Genomic DNA, 20117 nt, shown 5'->3' on the forward strand with positions numbered 1-20117 from the left:
GTGGAAGTATCCTAGGAAGTTATTTAGGCATAAAATATATAACTGTTTGCTAAAGAAAGAATAATTCAGTCAAGAAAATATGACTACAAACCAGCAAGTAGCCCTGCTAACCTTAGCAGGTCCAGTTCCATGTCTAAAACCAGACATGCAAGTAAAGAGACTTCTGTGTAGTACTGTACAAGAAGCTTTGAGAAAAACTCTACAATTTCAGGGCAAAAATAAAAGTTGCCCTAGCTTAAAATGTGGTTAAAGTGTAAAATAAGACAATATTATTTATTTTTATTCTTCCCAGTCCTTTCCCTAGGGGATCACAACTCTCTAAGCAGTTCAGCTGAGTTCTCCTCAGCTGCAGCTTGTTTAATTTATTAGGCTAATGTTTCTCTCAAAATCCCCACCCTTCTGCAGTCATTCTAAGTTGTGGTAACATGGTCTCTTAGGAATAAGTGACTCTGTCCCTGCTGCCTGAGAAGTCCCCTGCGTACAGCACAGCACCTGCAGGAAGAATTCATTTCCCTCTTCAAAAGAGGAACTCCACTGAATGGCTGAGCAACAGGGCCAAAAAAGCAACCAGGTAGGGATTCATAGTGCTCATGGCACTTGCTCTTCCTAACTTTCTATGTCAGAACAAGAAAGTAGAAGGATCAAAAGACCCAAATGAGCCTTATCTTAGAAGTACTGTCTTGCTAGTGACTCACAGAGCTGAAACAACTGTGAAATGCTACTGGTGGATTAAAAAAAATACTATCTGTCTTGATAGGAAGTTGACTGCTAATTCTCTGTCTTTCTGTAGGTGCTGCAGTAACCAACAGCTGTGGGGAACCTTGTTAGTTTATGCATTTCCTCCTTGTCTCGTAGGGCAGCAATATGGAACCAAGGGACAGCATGAAGAACCTGCTAACAAGCACACAGTGCCTGAATCACCGCAAATCACTACCCAGAAGATCTGTTGAGAAGGTGAACAAATGCATTCAGGTTGACGTGGACTTGGAAGTGGAGAATCCTAGTATAGATTTGACTCTTTTTCCAAAAATCAGCCTTTCCAAGAAGCCTCAGCAATGTCCAGGGAACACGTCACCACCCCAGCAAGGTGTCTCCTCACCTTCCCAAGGGCAGCCTGCTATGCCAGCTCTGCTACCATTGCTTCCACCACCTCCATTCCATCCTCCTAGGTGTAAGATTCCTCCCCCACCCCTTCTCATGCCTGGCATAAATGCACCATCACTCCCACCTCCCCAGCTGTGCAGTAATCCTGAGTGCAGCCATTTCACTTGTGGATACAGCGAGCAGCCCTGCCCTAAGAAGACACCGAAGCTAAGGATGAAGGTGTTTCACTGGCAGAAGCTCCCCTCTGACGTGGTGAGACGTACGTGCCCATTTGTAACAACCAGGCTGATGCTAATGTTGGGAGCTAGGCTTTGGCTCAGCACCTCAGGTCATACAAGTGCTCCTATTGCTCAACCTCTGTCCTACAGGAAAAAAAAAAAGCTAGTAATCACAGATAGGGAAAGCCAAATTCTTCACTAAATTTGGACAAAGTGAACGAAATAATAGTTTGGGCAAAGCACTGAATTGAGGCTCTGTTGGCCACTAAAATGTCTTCTTCTCTTTTTCTTAATTTCCACAATGTTGTTAGGTGATGCTGTGAAGTTTAATTACGGTTTTCAAAACACACTGAATTGCACTGAGCGGAAAGATGTGTGGAAAAGCAATGCCCTGAGATTCTTTGAGCTTTTTTTCTAATGAACTCCTGGCATGCCATCCCTGACTGCTGTTTCAGCTGAAGCTTTTACTACTTTTTTGCTTTGTTTTTCCCTTGCACAGCTGAAAGATGCATCATCCAGGAAAACCCTTGTCAATAGGGCTGAGGAACACATAGGCTCAGGGCAGGATATAGCTTCCAACTTCATTTTGTTCTGACCACTGCTATGTGGTTTTTTTAATTCCTTTTTTTTTTTCCATGAAAAATAACACTAAGGTTTGTGGTTAACGTGATCTGACAAAGGGCTTTGCATGGCCTGTTCCACTTTCAGCAAAGAGAATGCTGAAAGTTTCCACTTTGCTGCAGCTTTTAGAACTCATGATACATCTTGTAAGAGTTCTCCATTGTCACAAAGAAAGGGGGAAATCAGAGAGCTAAGAACTTGCTGTTATGATAAAACATATAAATACACATGCTAAAAACAGTTTGGGCTCAAGTCGTCTTCTCTAGGTCATGATCCAAATTCAGCCTCAAATCTAACATCTTCAGTTATACTATTGCAATCTCTCCTGAAGAAAAAGGAGGTGAGATCCTTTGTTAAAGATTCCAGTGTTGTAGGTAAGTTCATACTTTGAAGTGCTGTGTTATTCAGGTGGCTTCTAGTGATCCTATAATAACCCAGGGTTTTGGAGTTTTTATTTTCTGTCCAGAGATACTTAAGTTTATTTAACTAATGCAACATCCCCTGTGTGGCTCTCACAATTCTGCATTGGGTAGTCCATCAGTAGTAGTAGTAGTAGTAAAAAGAACAATTGAGTTGATCTGCTGCCTTCATTTTAGTGAATCACATGTGGAGATAGTCTTCCAGATTTAATTATCCTTCAAACATTTGGGAGGCTGTCTTTGGTGTATGCAAATCTTCAATAATTAACAGTAGACCAGGGCTAATGAGTGTCACTGAATCATTTAGGTTAGAAAAGAGCTTCAAGATCACCAAATCCATCCATTAAAATGACCTCCAAAGTCCCAACACAGAACTACGTTCCTTAGTGCTACGTCCACTCATCTCTTAAATACCTCCACGGTCACGCTTTGTTTACCTTCTGTTTTATTTCTACTTATCATGGTGCCCTGAAAGCGCTCCTCTCTCTGTTAATCCATCTTGAAGTGTTGATCTCTTCTAGAAAGCTGCTCCATGTGGGCTGTGGTACCAAATGGCAGCAAGGAGCTTGTAGAGCCTGACTATGCAAGCCTGGAGCTACTTTTCTGTGCCTCACCAACAAAACCAAAGGAGACGAGACCAGCAAAGAAGACAAAACAGGTACTTGGACTGCTCACTTTTTGTACAGCTTGGCAAATGTGAAAAGCTTATTCACTCTTTACTGTTGGCAATCTTCTATAACAAAGTAGAAAAGCTGAGATATTCTGGTATGCTTTGCCTACAGCTGCCTTGAAACAGAAACAGGAGAGGTCCAGAAGTGTATTTGTTGCAGTAACTCTGAGTACAGTACAGTACTTTAGAATGGAAGAACTTGGGAATTAGAGTGCCAATTCTTAAAAAAATGCATTATTCTAGACAAATCTGTTCCCTTCTCTATGCCTCTGCCTTTCTCAAATGTTATTACATGTACTTTTGTAAACTGTTAGCTTTGTAAATTGTTCAATTAAGAGTGATGATAATGTTATTGCTAGAGAAGAGTGAATCTGGCCCGACAAACAAGAGAAGCTCTAAAATTTCTGTTAAAATTAAGGAAGGTGGCTGCATTTTTCTTTTTTTTTTCTTTGGCAGGTCACATTCATTAGTCCAAAGAAAAGTCTCCTTCTGAGTATATTTCTGAAGCAATTTAAGTGGTAAGGTTGGAGATAAGCCTATTTGTTTGATGTACGTACGTATGTTTCAGACATTAAATGAAATGTAGCAGGAACATTTTATAACCACTATCTTTTCTTAGCAAGGAGTCAAGATTCCTGACTGAACATTAAAAATTAAGTAACTTGGAAAGAGACATCTTGAGAAGTTCAGGTCCAAAAATCATTCACAATTTTTGTTCGGTTTTTCTATTAATAGAAAAGAGTTTCTATAATTAATCAATGGAAATCTGGTAAGTGACAGTCTTCATGCTGGAATGAAAAGAAGCAGAAGAAAGGAATCTGTGTTAGTTCCTAGTAAAATAGAATTATTTTCAGATGCTCTGAAATACTGCAGGATGAAGTCCATGGATGCCTGCCTTTTTGTGCAACAGCCCATATTAGAAGGCCTTTGAAAAGAAATTCAGCCTTTATGTTGAGAATAAACCACAGTTTGTCTGAAGGATTTTTTCACATTCTTTTTCCATTACAAATTCTTCTTCTCAGTGGGGAAGAACTGTGAATAACCTAACCCAGTTGCTATTTCTTCTTTCTGCACGATTCCCTGGGTAGTTGTGAAGCTCTCCTCAGGGCAGTTAGTGGCTGTGGTTCAGCAAGCTGAGCCCTATCATGACGGATGGAACTGCCCTACAGCCAGATCTGAGCCCAAAGTAGAGCAGTCTGGACTCATTTCAAAGACATGTGGACTGCCAAAGTTACAGGCAAAGATTTGGAGTAAGGCTCTCTGAGATACTCTTAACTATCTGTCAGCAGGAGGAGAGCTATCAGTTTTTAGCCTGAGCTTTGCTGGAAGTGGTGAAGGATTCAAGCGTAAATCTCTCCTCAGTGATGTTGGACGCAGTAAGAGGAGAGCCCTCTGGGTTTGCTGCGTGGAGAGGAACAAAGTTCAGAAAGCACGTCTAAATGGTTAGAAAATTTCCTTCAGGCTTCAATGTCTCTTCTGCTCACAGCATCTCTCTTTCTCACAGCTCCAATGAAGAGATTGCTAACATGATTCAGAAAGGGGACAGATCCAGGTTTGATGCTGGGATACTGAAACAGCTACTTAAACTGCTGCCTGAAAGCCATGAGGTATTACGAAGCCTGCTACCGTATCAGAGCTGGTTGTGCTTGCTTGGCTTGAAATATTTTCACTGGTAGAGCAAGAAACTGTGACTGGATCCTGCACTGGGCACCAGAAATAACTCTATGGGTATTTTGCTGTTTCTGTTGTTGCTAGATAAACAAACTGAAATCTTGCAAAGAAGAAAGGTCAGAACTAACAAATGCAGACCAGTTTTATCTCCATCTCTTGGAGGTTCCTAGGTAAGCAAAATTGCCTTTGTTTTTAATCCTTGAGTTTGACTTGTAAGAATGAACACCTCCATTTCCTGTACTAGAGGGATGTTTCTAACAGTCAGTGCTCAAGGTAAATAATCTGACTGCAAATTGAACAGCTAGCTGTAGAAACCTTTCTTTCCCAAAGGTCAAACACACATAGTTGGCAAACTAGTGTTAAATTAACCTGGGTATTAATAAGCTACTGAGAAAACTTCTGACTGTTGTGCTGCACCGTCTGCATGACACAAAGCTGCAGACGGAACCCAGCCACCAGGATCTTAGTCACTCCATCTCTGTTCCAGAGACTGGTACACCAAAGGGATCCCACAAACCAAAGGGTGAATCACAGCACTGCTTGTGCTTTGACCACCTTCCAGGAATTTCCTGACTTTTATGAAGTCAGATGAGATGCATACATATCTTTGTGCTGCTCTTAAAAACAGTGTAATTTGTTGTAAATCATAGGAATGGCCTCCATAAATATGAGCTGCCTGTCCCATAGCCTGAGATGCCTTTTTTGAAAATGCAGTGGTTAAAAGGTGGCATTTATTTTTCTCAAAGTTACAGCTAGCTTTAAAATTACTTTAGAGAATGTTTTTATGGGTCTTCCACAACATTAATCCATGGCTAGGCATAAATATCATTAAAGGGCATCACTGAAATAGAATCAGAATTTCTATTTTGGAATTAAAAAGGAAGAACAAAAATCCTAGCTAGCACTGCCCAGGAATCATCAAAACTTATTGCCTTGTTATGCAAGGAAACGACTGCCAGATTTCAGCATAACATTGCTTTCTGAAAGAGGCATCTTTGGAAATGCCTCAGTGTTTGGTTTATTTATAATGCAGTTCAGTGAGAAGCATGTTGTGTCAGAACATTAAAGTGAACATAACAATGATGGTACTGCACTTTGCCTAAAATGGGTTATTCTCTGCTGAATTTGATTAATTAGGTGCATAGTTGTTTTTTGTTTTTTTTTTTTTTTCCCCTGCTGATTTCTTTTAGCTACCAGTTGCGAATTGAATGTATGCTGATTTGTGAGGAAACACAAATTCTTCTGCAGTGTCTGTGGCCAAAAGCACAAGCCATCAGGACAGCTTGTGAAAGTAAGTGTATCACAGATGTGTCTATGGCCACTGCTCAGTCACGGGAAGCTTCTAATATTGATGCTATTAGAAATGGCATCAGTGATTTTATAAGCTATGATCTGATAAAAATTAACTTTTTAATTGCAGAAAATGTAGTTAACAATCAAAACAACAGATTCTTCCCCTTAGAGTTCACTCAGTAGAATGGCAATTTGTGCTGCTGTGCTTTAAGTGGAGCTTCTGTCAACATAAATAAAACACACTGCCTCTCTCCATCAGTGACCCCTGCACAGAAGAAGGAAATTTCCTACGTGTCAGTGCCAGATGTTGTTTGAGTAGAGGTTGAATTTTTGTCCACAGCAATGATTTTTGTCCCTAACAACAAATCGGTTCCAGTTTTCCTTCCATCCATGCTGGTTGCATGCTGGTTGACACATCACAGTCTGTACTGGCTTCCAAAACAAATGTCCCTGTTGACCAGCATTTCAGAAACTCCCTTCACACAAAATTAGCCTTGGTTTTTGTTTTAACACCAGTTATGCCTTAAAGGATGGCATTGAGGCAAAGAAAAAAACCGCTATGCTTTTCTTAACCTAGAATAAATGTACTGAAAATGCAGGCTATCAACTTTTGCCAATTTAAGCACTGCCTCATTTAGTGGGTCTCCCTTATAAGCAGCTGCAGTGACGACACATCCATACTTGATGGGAAAAACTGGTTTTCCGTATACTTGTAGAAAAGAGACTAAAACAGAAACTTCATTCATTCTACTTTCATTAAGTTGAATTATTTCTGTACTGGTTGATTTCCAAATTCATAAAGGAGGATTTACACAATCTTGGATGATAATTTTGTTAACTCACTGTCAAATGTAAGGAAAGCCCTGCTTCAGACAGCTCCATTTAATTTACTGAGAATGCTTTTTTATTCCTCAGCACTTCTTACCAGTCGTCGACTGCCGGTTTTCTGTCAGTTGATTCTTAAAGTTGGAAACTTTCTCAACTATGTAAGTAGGCTGATATTTTTTCTTTAATTAATTTCTCTATTTCCAAATATAGCCTAAGATACAAACACAAGGAACTTTTTTTCTGTATCTTCCAGGGGCATCACACTGGAGATGCTGGAGGTTTTAAAATCAGCGCCTTGCTCAAACTAACAGACACAAAAGCAAACCAAAGCCACATTACTCTGCTTCACCACATTTTGGAGGTAGAACAAAACTGTGAAATAATTTCTGTTTGTTATTCTCTACTATTAATTCCCCAGAAGCTAAGGGGCTGTAATTTCAGCAGTACCCACCACAGACATCAGAAGAGTGAGCCTCTGTATCTGAAATACAACGAGTGCTTTGCCACCGCTCCCTGGGCAAAAATAAAGATGAAACCGATTAGCAGCAATGCGTAGAAAACCTAGTGTTAGCTTTCTTCCTCAGGTTTGCTTAACATGACTGCTTTGTGTTTTCTTTTTCTTCTGCAACTGCTCTCTCATGGGGACGTGCCTTCCAAATGCATCTGTCAGATGAGGTTAATTTTAGTGTTATGAAGACAAAATCTCAGGTCAGCTTGCGTGCTGTGGCAGCACATGGGATGTAAGCCTGAGCAGTTAAGAGCCTTTTTTTCCTTCTTCTTTCCTCCCTACGGCTGCCAACTGTGACAGAAAGAAATGAACAAGGCTAAACTTACCCCAGCACTTATAAGGACAAAAACTGAAGCATTCATTTTTCAATCCAGATATTGTCCAGCTTGAAAGACTTTCCTGCCCTTTGACAAACAGTGAAAGGTAATGATTTTTTACTTCAATTTTAGGAGGTTGAAAAAAACCACAATGACCTGCTGCAGCTTCCCAGAGATCTTGACTTTGTTTCCAAGGCAGCAGGGTAGGACATTATTTGTTTTTGTCGTGTATGAATTGCCTCTTTTAAGCTAACAACAAGCTGAGTCATTTTATGGTGGTGTAATAAGGTCACAGGATTTCTCTGGTGTGTGAGAGCGTTTCCCTTCTAAAATCAAACAGTTCTGAGATTTGTAAATCAACCTGGTTACAACTTTTCATGTGTTGCTCTGTGTGATTCTTCTTTTAGATGCTCCACTACTGCCTTAGAAATGAAACTAAGTAAATAGTGAACTTGATTTCAAGGATCGTATTCTTCTATATATTGTAAAATAAATATTTCCTGAAGTTGCTCCATCATACTCTTATGCCGGGCCATAAGGACTATGTGTGCAAAGCTGGAGTGAAAACAGAATGGGGCAGTTTACTAGCAAGCAGGGACCTGAGTTAAATATCAGCACTTCTCTACAGTACAAGTGGGTGAAAAGAAAAAAAGTCTGGTTTTGGTGAGCCTAAAGCCAGCTGAATTTGTTTAGCTCAGAAGAATCACGTGAGGGACATGCTGAATTGCACTAATCAAAATGCAGATGTATAGCAGCAGGATTAACAGTTCTAATCTTGTTATGAATTCATAGGAACCTCAAAGTGTTTTAATCTTCTTTGTAACTAGAAGCAAGTGTAACTTGTAAATCTGGGGTAAATTGACATTGTTAAGTAGCTGCTAAATAATAAGGTAGAAGTATTTTGATTTGATTATGCAGGAAGCACTAATATACGAAGTGTCAGGGCTTTTCCTTGTTATCTGTGCAGAATTTATGTTGGATGTTGTTCTGAAGCACAAATTTCTTTTTTCTATGTGCAATAATAGAGGTATTTTTGTTATCTGAATCTAAACCTTGCTGATGCAATAAATGTGGTCTTTTTTTGTAAAGTAATTGCTCTTAAATTTAGCCAAACCCCCAAGCTTATAAAATTGTTTTATTAGTCAGCCCTGGGAGAGGTGCTTACAGTGCAAATCCTGCATAGGGCTCTTCTATTGCTGTTCATATCTGGATGCACCTTGTTAGACAACATCAGGTTTTGATGAATCAGTGATTTTCTTTTGGTAAATGTGGATATTTGAGGTATAAAACATGTTTGCACTGCAATATGTTTGGTCCTCCATGTGAGGTAAATGAACTTTGAGATAACCCTTCAGACTATAAATAGACGATGGAGAAAAACAGCAAGGAAAAGAACCATTTAATTGTTGACAGTACTGGCACGAGAGTTGAGTGTGTGTTGCCTATGAATAAAAATAGACTGAAAATTTTGGAGGCTTTTGAACAGAGAGGTTCTTCCCTGTGCTGTCCCAGGAAATGGTGAGGGCAGAAGCACTGTTTTCTCAGATGAGGGTTTGAGCAGCAGAGAAAAGGGCTTACATAGAGGAAAATTACCTGCATAAGCAGGGTTTGCTAGACAACTAATCCTGCATTCTTTTGCAGAGCTGTTTTTATAATTGTTTTTAAATGAAAAAAAAAAAAACCTAAAGACTCACCCCTTTATTTTCATTGTGCCTTTTGTGAGCCTTTCAGGTTCCACTTTGACGCTATGCGGGCTGAAGCAGGTGACAATCTGAAGAAACTGCTGGAAATAGAGAAGCGTTTATTTTTGTCAACAGAGGATTTAAAAATACAGCACACAAAACTTGTTCAAGTAGGTAAAGGGGGCACGAGGTTCTTTGCATCCTGCTTCCCAATCACTTTAAATCTCTTCTCAAAGGCTCCAAAATTCAGCTTGTGATGGACACAGGGGTCTGTGGGCAGGGGTCCTAACAACCTCCCTCTGCACTGGGGTGGAGGAAGAGTCCTGTTTATTCTCCAATTCTGCAAAGTGACACTGTGATAAGGAAACAGCTGAGGGGCAGTCAGCTATGTGTGTGGGCAAAAGAAAGGAAGACGCTAAAAATGAAACTTGTGATCCAGCTATAAATATATATGGGACAGTAACATGTTCTGTCTCAATGCTCTTAGGGGAAAAAAAAAGGAGTGAACAGATTTACAGTATGTTTTTATGTGTTTATTTCCAGACATCCTAGCTTTAAAACTTCTCAAAACAGGCCTATGTAACTAAAACTAAAAGGGGTAAATTCTGGTTCTGTGTATCCCTAGATAAGTCATCCCAGTTTGTGCCAAATTTTTGCCTGGTTACATGATAAAAGTGGCAGCATACAATGAGCTGCCCCGGTCCAAATGGAACTGGGGGAAATGCATGTGGTTCAGTTAAGAAAACGTAGCATGCTGTCACTGAATCTTAATTGTCAGGTTTATCAAACCTGCTCTTAACTGGGTTGGACTAGATGGTCTTTTCCAATGATTCTACAATTCTGGGCAGCTCAAAATGTATCACTTAATGTGCATAAATTTGTTGCAAACTGTGTCTCAGAGCAGTGTCAGTGCTTCAAAGGACCTGCAGGAGGAGTTGGCCAACATTGAAAAGAAGAAAGAAGAACTAGCTGACTATCTTTGTGAAGACCGAAAAAAAATGTCCTTGGAAGATGTATTTAACACAATGAAAACCTTCAGGGAGCTCTTCCTCAAGGCCTTGCAGGTGGTTTGCATTTGTGACTGTTTAGAAATGGATAACTTTTCTTAGGCAAAGTCTAACTGGATAATATGTTTACATGTTGGCATTTTACTGCATTAGTTCAAACCTACAAGCTTTATGTCCACTACAACGCTGTTTTCCCTAAGAGATTACATTTGGCACTCCATTGGCTTACAGGGTCTCGTTCCTTGCATTAAGAGGTAAGAAAACAGCAAATTCACCATAAAGGTTTGCATAACATACTGATTATGCAGTATCTGAATTAATGCATTTTGTCTAAGGATTTCTTAATGCCAGATGACAGTGGCTTCATATACGTGCTTTACTGACTCCAGCAGAGCCCAAGGATGGAATTGCCTTCAACAAGTATTGCCAAAATAGAGAAATATCTGTTCTGGGCAAAGGCAGGGCAAGAGAGAGTGAGAGGTCCTTCAGGGCAAATCAGAGCTTCTGGTGAAAGTGAGAGAGCTTCTAAGTAGTGTCTGAAGGCAAAGGATGGAGAAGATTATCTTCATGTTTCTACAACCTGCTCCTCTATGAGACACTGGGCTTCAGTTTTACAAGCAATGCCACCACCAGGCTCAGAAGCAAAGTGATAGTGCCCCAGGCAGTCTGGAAATTTTTTGTTATTATTATTTTCAAACAAAGTGCTTCTTCATTCCCTGAGGGCTCTTTGTTATCCATCAGATAACGAACAGAGTAACACATAGGAAATTGATAATATGAAACTACTTGATCTCCATCTACTTAAAGAGGGGGAAAAAAAGTGTTTCAAACACCACAACTGACACAATGGAAAGGAGCAGGTCTTCACACAGGGCTGAATGTTCCCTACTTCTCAAAACATAAAAGGAGCAGATGGCAGGAAGAAGGAGACAGGGAGACTATTTTCATTCTGCTCAAAGATAAAACTCAGAATTGAAGCTACACTGAGAACTGAGTTGTAAAATTATGGGGAGAACGAAACAGTTTGATTATGGAGGGCTGGGAGAAACATTTGATTTCTCTTAGCTCTTGCAGCTGTTCAAAGAGGGAAGCTCCCTACAAAGAAGCCATTCAATTTCAGGAAAAGGAGAAGAAAAGTTAAACCAAATCTGCTCTAAGAAGTACCCAGATCATTACAAAGATTACACCAACAGCTCTGCATGAGGATAGGTTCCGAGTGCTCCCAGATAACCAAGCTGAAACAGCTGCTCCTCAGTAGGGTGTTGGAACAGGATGTGCTTTAGATAGTGTGAGGATATAGAGTTGTCAATGTAGCATCTTCAAATTCAGAGATCAGATATGTATCTGACATCTCATAGTGTAAATCCAAAGGGAAACCCTTTTTATTTAATATCATCCATACAGCTGTCTTCAGTAATCCAGGAGATGGAGAAAGGATTGTGAACATTCATTCCTCTGCCTAAGTGGACTTTCTTGTGTTGAAGTAACGCTGCTAACAGCATATTTGTGTCAGATCTCTATGGCTTTGTTTTTAATTTCTCTGTACAATTCAGTTTAGGCTTGCTCAATCCATATTTTTTTTCCTGAAGTGTTTTGGTTTCTATTTGGTACAGTGTGTGCTGCTCAAATAGCTAGACAACGTATCTACCCTGAACTGATCTCCTTTATTTCTTGTGGTGTGTTACATGTAGGCATTCTCCCAGGGCCTGTAGATCTCCAAGTCTCTCAGCCACCATAAGATCTCTAAGACATTATGCTAAGGCACAGCAGGAATTTATCAGGCAGGCACGTAGGAGGCATACAAAGATGAAAGGCTTTTACCCTCACCCTAAAAGTTCACCAACTGCATCTTTCTTTTGGAAGCACTTTCTTCTCAGGACAAATGTCTTTTTATTTCTTTGCCAAGAAAGCACTGTTTGTTGGTTTTTGTTTTTTTTGTTTTTTTTTTTTTTTTTTTTGGCATCCAGAAGAGGTCCCCATAACCTTGAACCTGCAGTGTTCCCAACTGGAACACTTTTAGACTAACTGGTCTAATAGTTTTGTGGAAGAAATGATCCCAGCTTTTACCTTCTGTAAAAGATCTGAGGAAATTATGCACATTTCCTGGGACTTTTGTCTGGCTCATAGAAATAGTGGCAGGTGATCTGCAGCTATTAACTGTATCTATCAGTACTATGAGAAAAAGTCTTTTCTGCTGCTAAGCTCCCTGCAAAGGAGACCAGATGTGTCTCACTGAGAATCTTATTTGCACCCATCATCATCTTCCAGGACATTAGTAAATTTTGTGATATGATAAAGCAGTACAAGTCTCTACGACAACAACCCAACAACTACTGAGATACCTACATGTAGATTAGCTATGGACTGGTTGCAATTAAAAGCAGGTGAGCTCCCAGGTGGTGAAGGCAGCGTTCTGATGATGATTGTAGTTCTGGAACAAGGATTCCACAAGCATTTAAGTAAATGGCTTTTTCTCATCTTGATGTCCCATTGTACTTAGTGTAGCTGATCAGAACTATTCTCCCCTATGATTATGCTGTCTGTCAAAACCCAGAAATACTTCTCCATTGAGTAAAGGTCTTTCTGTACTAGAAGTAATCATTCAACATCTTTCTTTTCCTACATTAATTTTATCGTCCTGGATCCAGAAGTTCTATGGAAACCAGAATACAACCTGTCTGCAACAGGCCCAAAGATTTATACCATCCTGACGGTTGGATGCCTCTCAGTACCAGCCATATGGTTTGGACTCTGCTGCTGAACACCACCACATAAATATAGTGGGCAAATTTAAAGGATGCCTGAAGTAAAACTGAATTACTGTTTAACACGGTTGGAATTTCTGGTAGAAGTCTCTGAGTACAAACAATATAAAACCAAGGTTGCTGTGGGATAAATATCTAGAATGTAATTAAACTGAACAAATGTTGAGTCTTGTAGGCAAAAAGATTCATTAAGAAGAATGTATTTCAGTCTGTGTTTGAATTGTTGCAGTTAAAGCTATGAACTCATTTGCTGATAACATAAACTGGAGAAAGCATTGACCAAGAAGCTCGGTTGTGTTAATTACCCTCAAACCCCAGCAGCTGAGCAATGTCATTGTAAGTGTATATAGGGCATATTTAGAATAGTTGTTAATTGCAAACAGAGTATACTAACTGGCTTTTCCTCTTGTAACCCTTCATATTTAATTTTCTTGTCATTCTATCTCAACGCAGGAAAACCAAGAAAGGAAGGAGCAAGCTGCAAAGTCTGAGAAAAGGAAGAAAGAACTCAAAGTAGAAGACACGAAAAGGCTAAAGGCAGAGCATGGAAAGAGCAGTATATTTAGAAAAAAATGATTCTGTTTTTATTAGTCATATTTTTATTAATTAGAAGTAGATTATGTGCTTAGCTGTGGGTGATCTATCAGAGTAAGACTGATGTAGCCATTGTTGATGCTATTGTTAAACAGAAAGTTTAGTAAAACATCCATTTTCAAGGGCTCATGAATGATCAGAAGAAATCATGACAGAAATGCTACAAAAAATATAACTCCCAGTGAGCACGTTACTCTATTTTTCTTAAAGTTGGGTAATATACTGGTATTGCTCTGAACAGCTGTTTGAAGGCTTTTAGGGAACACAATGAGGTAGGCAAACGTGAACTTCAAACTGCCACACTGTCACTGAGCCAGGCAAGCTGTGCTATGTATCACTGTTACCTCAACCTTCCCTTTTTTCTGACTGAAGTTCTGCTTCCTTTAAGTGGTTGCGTGTGCACTTTAATTGTATGACTTGCTGAAAAACAGCAGTCTGATGTAAATCCAGAAAAGCTTTTGTTGAGCTGGGTGTGAGGTATTTCTAGTGTTAATATTAACAGGTATGTATTTTAACATTATATCTTGGTCAATAGTTGACCTGCAGTTTTCTTAAAGATTTCTGCTTGGTACCATTTAGTTGTGATTCTTTATTCTTCAGTGAACTACTGCAAAACTGGCATTAGTAAACTTGAGAGGAGTTCACATAAATATTGCACTGGATGCTCACCCCTTGGAAGACTGTTTTCCTTTCTCCCTGCTGTCTAACTACATGGCCTTCTTTTAGTTTCTCCATCAAAACTACTCATCTTTAGAAATGCATTTTAAAAATATGTGCAAATACATTGAAAACTGACCAAAACAATGTTTTCCATATTGTCTTGACAAGCTGTACGGCAAATGTTTTATCTACTTTGCATAACTACTGTAAAGCTGCGGATTCAAATAATAAACCTTTTCTGATGTAAATACAGACAAGCAACTTAATATGTGGTAAAATACAATTATAAAGCAACATTCAGATGTAAGAGTTAAAGGTATGTGCCAACCCTATGAAAAATAAGAGCACCAGACCAGAATACACTTTTACTATACAGTTTAGTTGGAAGTGTCGTAGTTTTCAGTCTCTTTTGAAAGGTAATTTTTTTTCTTGGGATGTAAATTTATTCAGTATTCGTTTTAGAAAATTGTGCTGAGTACAGGGGACGATGAGAATCAGGCATTTTTGCAATCTTGTTTTATCTATCAGGATCAGATGTGGCAGAGGGCTGGAGATCAGATTCTTTAGCCTATGTGCAATTTTATTTTATTTTTTTTTTAATCACATACTTAGCAAATGAAATAACTATTTGCTGAAGGAGAGTATAGAAAATTTAGTGAAATAGAAGGCCTGGTACTGTGTGAAATAACACAAACCTTTAATTTTGTTATGTCCCTTGTAACCCCTGTGCATAAATCTTTGAGGCCCCAATCCCACGCTCTCCTAATCTCTGACCTTAACTCCAGTCACATGCTCTGTTAGTGTCAATGTCTGGTTTATCCAGTTGTCTGAGGATCGTTTCTCTGCAGTTGACAGACATGCCAGGGGAAGCACACAGCAGCAAGGTCTCAGTGCAGGCCGTAATCTCGCTCTCTCTAGTTCAAAAAGAAGATATGAAAGCAGAAGCAAATGTCATTGATGTATTATTAATAGATCACAAGCAAAGGCTTGCAGCTGCTCAAAAGAGCCAGAAACCAGTCTGAATAGTTACCAAAACTCCAATGTATGGCACGACTTAGAGAACAGATCTCGGAACTACTTGACTGCACGTATTAAAAACAGCTTTACTTTCTACAGCTTCTGTTACAGAAGCCTCTGTCATTGGACGCTTACATTCTTCAGAATTGTAACAGATACATGCAAACAGCACTGCTTTATATTATTTCCCCAGAAAGCACTGGAATTTTTAATTAATCAAAGGGAAAAAAACAGCTGCTTCTAATGCAAGTTTGGGGACATGGCTACTGATCAGAACAAGAAACAGAGCAAAAGCCCTTGGGGCCAAAATATGAAAACATGCAGAGTAGGTTATGTTAAACATCTGGTGAGAACTTATGTATGTAACTGTGACGCTGTAACCACAGCGGAGTGGGAAATGTTATTAAAAGACAAAAAACAAGTAAGTTTTCATGAATGGCACTGGAGTTTTACAACATAATTATCACCTTTACATATAGAAATCAGTTGCAAATGCAGACCTCGAGCCCAATGTCTTACGTTCTTATATGCAGGGTTAAATATAAGAGCTTTTCTCTGGCAAACTTCTTATTGTCTTTACTTACAGAGGACTTAATTATTTGATTGTAACAATCTGATATATGATCAAAAAACATCATCATTAATTGGTCTTGCAGTAGTAAAAGCATCCACTCTCAGAAGTACTTTTTGAGTGTCTGGGCAAAAGGCTTCAGAGGAGACCTACAGCACTGAGATTCAGCACGTTACTGAAGTTAGTTTCAGGGTTCACACCGAATCATTTTTGCCAAATGTGTTCTTAAAACTGCCCAAGCACAAAGGAACTCCACAGTCTGGACAAAGCATTGCTGTACAAGAGTGTGAATCAGCTCCAGTGTTAGCAGTATTGGAGCAAAGCTGGCCTTTTTCACAGCTTCAAGCTTAATATAGCTTTATATGCCTTAAAATCTGTATGTGTTACTCAGATCAAACAGAATAAAAGATACAAGCCCTTTTCATTTCATCCTGTCCATCTGTCTGCAGTAACCCTTTACATATTTTGTAGCTGTTATCGCAGCACCTCTGGTCTTCTTTTTCCTAGACTAAACAACCCCAGCCCTTACAGATTTTCATCCTAGGGCTTGTTTTCCAAATCTGTGTAATGTACTTGTGAATCTCTTCTTGATTTTCTTCAGCGGAGTCTCCAGCTGGATGGTTCAGCAGGGCAAAGGACATCTTCCTCTATTTTATTGCTTGTTCTTCCATCTCAGCGTGGTGTTAGCCTTCTTTTACAAACAGACACTATTTTGACTCCTGTGCAGAGAAGCATCCTGGTCTCCAGTGTGATCTTACAGAACCACAGAATTATAGGGGTTGGAAGGGATCTCTAGAGATCATCGAGTTCAAGCCCTGCTACAGCAGGTTCCCTACAATAGGTTGCACAGATAGGTGTCCAGATGGGTCTTGAGCTTCTCCAGAGAAGGAGACTCCACAGTCTCTCTGGGCAGCCTGTTCCAGTGCTTCATCAAGCTGACAGCAAAGACGTTCTTTCTTGGGTTATTATGGAACTTCCTGTGTTCTGGTTTCTGCCTGCTGCCCCTTGTTCTCTTGCTGCAATCTCACTGCCTCCAGCTTTGTACCATCTGCAGATTCAATAAGTGCACTCTCTATTGCACACTCCAAGTCTTTCATGAAAAGACAGAAGAAAATCTGAACCACATGTAGAGCCTTTGCAATTTGATCTGCACTTGGTCCAGATAAATTATTCACTACTCTCAAAGTATAGTTCTTCACATGCTTTTGCACCATCATACTGTTTTTATCAGGGCGAGAAAAAAAGTGGTAAAAACAATGATTTTGATTAATGTACTCTGCAGTAAATATTAAGTGCATTGTTTTAATGGTGGGCATACTCAGCTAGAAGTTAAAAGCATTACGTTTTTTATCTGAGTAAGCAGAACTTTGAAAGTTTTTCTTATGAAATCCCTAAGTGAAGTGTTGTCAGGTAGGCAGGTCCTAACTGATGAGCTCCCAGGAAGAGACAGTTCTCCTGAAATCCTGATACCAATTCCTGAGCTAATGGTTCATTACCTTCTTCGTTAAGACCTAGCACCAGTGACCCACTGCTTCGTATTGCTTCTATGCTGAGTAACATGTCTTAAACCGTTACTAAAGATTTGCTCCCCTGCTAGGTTAGTTTGCTCATAACATGTTCTGTACTGTTTTCATATGAAACAGTTCCTAGACATGGTATTTTTAACACTGCTGACACTGGGAAGAACATTCAACTTCTCAGTTTCTGAGCCCATCAGAAATATAGTCGATATGATTACAGAAGTGCCAAAGAGCATAAAAAATTCTTCATCACTGCTTAAAACAACAAAAACCCGATCGTAACCAACAACCCAACAAAAGAACAGCAATGAAATTACTCAGGAAAAAAATACGAGTTCCTACAGTATTGATTAGATGGTAAGATAAAAAGAGAAAAAAAGCCATGCAACAATGGCAAAGTTAATTGCTATACAAATAATAGGGATAGCTCTGGAACCCTCTCTGACTTTGTAGTAGAGCTCTGTACAGGTTCTCATGCAGAAGGACAGCACCAGCAATATGTATTTCTTGTAGCAAAGGGTATTTTTATATTCTAGATGTGTGGAGCTGATTAACAAGCCATCAGTTTCAAAGAGAATTAGAGTATGTGACAAACGAGTGACAGCACTGCTGTGGTTTTGCTGTCCTCAGTGCTCATGTTTACAAACCATACAAACAAGAATAAATGTAATGTCTGACAAATAATTATGGCTCGGTGAGGTGACACTGGGAAAAAAAAAAAAAAAGGACTGGAGGGGAACAAAACTGGGATAAAACACAAAAAGGATGAGCAAAAGTTGAAACAGATCATGAGATCATGCTGGCAATTCTTCTTTTGCCATCCACTGAGACAAAACAAATGCAGGTAGTCATATATTTCACTAAGCTATTCAATGTGGTACAATTATGAAGAGGGCTTTAAGAAAAGAGAAGTTTAAGTCAGTAAGAAGAATTCCTTTTGCACAGCAGGAACAGCCCATATATGAAATGTCAAGTAGCTGCATCTTGCATGTGAAATGCAAATGGCAGAAAGAGGTAGCAGTTCTTCAGTGTGTGGAGAAGTCTGGGAGAGGAGCCAACTTTCATCATGTCTGTGAAACCTGACATGTCCAGGAATGACTTAGGTGAGGTATTTCCAGCTGAAAGGAGAAAACATTAGTTCCTGTGCAGGCTAGGGAACTTCATATGGACCACAGTGTACAATTCAAGCCACCCATGCTTAACAAATATGAACTGAGTTCAAAACAGGTGCCTGGCAGGCAGATGAAAACGACCAAGGAATCGAGAGCCATCTAAAATCTACCTTTTACAGCCCAGCAAAACAAAGGCAGAAACTGGGTGTGATTCCTTCTATAAATACATACGTGAAAAATGAAGTATTTAAACTAAATGACAGTGTTAGCACAGAACATATGGACATAAATTAGCCAGAAGGCTAGAAATCAGCTGACGTTTCTAACTAGAACAGCTCTGCAACAGGTGTTCAGAAGAAACAGCAAAGTGTTGTATGATTTGGTTGACAGCAATCACCAGGGAAAGTAGACCCAAACATCAGGAGATTGCTTCCAATCTCCTCTTGTGTTTATCACCTTTGCTGATCAATGCCAGATGCTGAGCTGGAGCACAGTGTCACATCTTCCCTCCTTCCTTTTCCTTGAGAAAATATTGCAAAAGCCAGAAATGAAGTAGAGCAGAGAAATGCCTGCTCTGTCACCATGAATGCTTAGGAAGTGCTGGAGGCTGCAATATATTCTATCCACTTCTATACGTGCGCATACGTGAATTCACACATGCACATCTAAGCTGCATGTGCACACACACACAGAGCACACATACACGTGTTTGAAATGGGTTACACATACTGTTGCCATTTTATTTTTCAGCACCTGAGTGTCCCAGTCTTTTTTCCTCTTTAAACGTATGGTCTATGCTGGTCTCAGTGACGGCCCCGTGTTCTTTCAGGTCAGTGTGCGAGCGTGTGCGGTTGCATGTCACTACAAGTCTCAGGTGTCACAGGCTGCCAGAGCAGGGCATGTGCCTGTCAGTGTCAACAGGCGTGGATATTTTAGGCGTGTGTGTCTGTCAAAGTGCAGCAGGCTGCATTTCTCAGGTCAGCGTGTGTACCTGTGTATTGCAGCAGTCTGCGTGCCTGTCCTGCTGACAGCCTTGCGGTACGGGACACAGCTCCACGGCTCCACGCGCGCTGATCCCCCACCAGGCCAGGCTGCCCTCCTTCCTCCAGGAACGAGGCACCCTCATGTCTCAGCACGTTGCTCAGGCCTGTGCGTGCCTCCAAGTAACACAGCCCTGCGTGCCTCCGACCTCACGCAGCTCAGAGCGCTGCGTGCGCCTCACGGCGACAGCCACACGCTCTCGGGACTCCGGTGTCCCGAGATGTACCTCAGATGAGCGCGTCGTACCCCGGTGCCACAGCCCCACGTCTGGCCGACACACGGCGATCGCCGCACGCTCCCGTGGTGTGCCTCGCAGCCCCACGTGATCCCGGCCAAAGTCCGTCCGTCGGTGCCGCAGCCCCAGCTATGTGTATGCGAGGGGCACGCAGGCACGCGTTCGGCAGAGCGGCGCGCCTCAGCGCTCGGTGCGTGCACGGGGAGGGACTCGGGAGACTGAGGAAGCGCGGGAGCGGCGGGCTGGCGGGGCGGCCGGGCTCGC

The 20117-nt window shown here is 40.6% G+C and overlaps 1 protein-coding gene and 1 long non-coding RNA gene across 2 annotated transcripts; one reads left to right on the top strand and one right to left on the bottom strand.

The window, feature by feature from the left end:
• The first annotated feature begins 426 nt into the window (after positions 1–426).
• LOC122178982 (inverted formin-2-like) lies at positions 427–13679 on the top strand. The gene is made up of 15 exons (XM_042869578.1): positions 427–571; positions 856–1363; positions 2884–3020; positions 3489–3550; positions 4537–4639; positions 4788–4873; positions 5894–5994; positions 6912–6982; positions 7078–7185; positions 7782–7852; positions 9381–9501; positions 10231–10395; positions 10492–10592; positions 12030–12123; positions 13557–13679. Exons 1-15 carry the CDS (start codon positions 539–541, stop codon positions 13677–13679), a joined length of 1884 nt encoding a protein of 627 aa, XP_042725512.1. The 5' UTR covers positions 427–538.
• A 5606-nt stretch (positions 13680–19285) lies between these two features.
• Positions 19286–20021, bottom strand: LOC122191344. Its single transcript, XR_006182391.1, has 2 exons — positions 19569–20021; positions 19286–19482 (listed from the first exon to the last, which is right to left on the bottom strand). It is a non-coding gene; the product is annotated as an uncharacterized LOC122191344 (long non-coding RNA).
• Positions 20022–20117: the final 96 nt, after the last annotated feature.

This window comes from Lagopus leucura, unplaced genomic scaffold, assembly GCF_019238085.1.
Source record: "Lagopus leucura isolate 7727_CA_CO unplaced genomic scaffold, USGS_WTPT01 Super-Scaffold_1, whole genome shotgun sequence".
Classification (NCBI taxonomy): domain Eukaryota; kingdom Metazoa; phylum Chordata; class Aves; order Galliformes; family Phasianidae; genus Lagopus; species Lagopus leucura.

Coding starts and splice junctions, on each gene's coding strand:
- LOC122178982 (XM_042869578.1), top strand. CDS start 539: ATGGCTGAGCAACAGGGCCAAAAAAGCAACCAG. Junction 3,551..4,536: donor TTTCTGAAGCAATTTAAGTG/GTAAGGTTGGAG, acceptor TCTTTCTCACAG/CTCCAATGAAGAGATTGCTA. Junction 9,502..10,230: donor AGCACACAAAACTTGTTCAA/GTAGGTAAAGGG, acceptor ACTGTGTCTCAG/AGCAGTGTCAGTGCTTCAAA.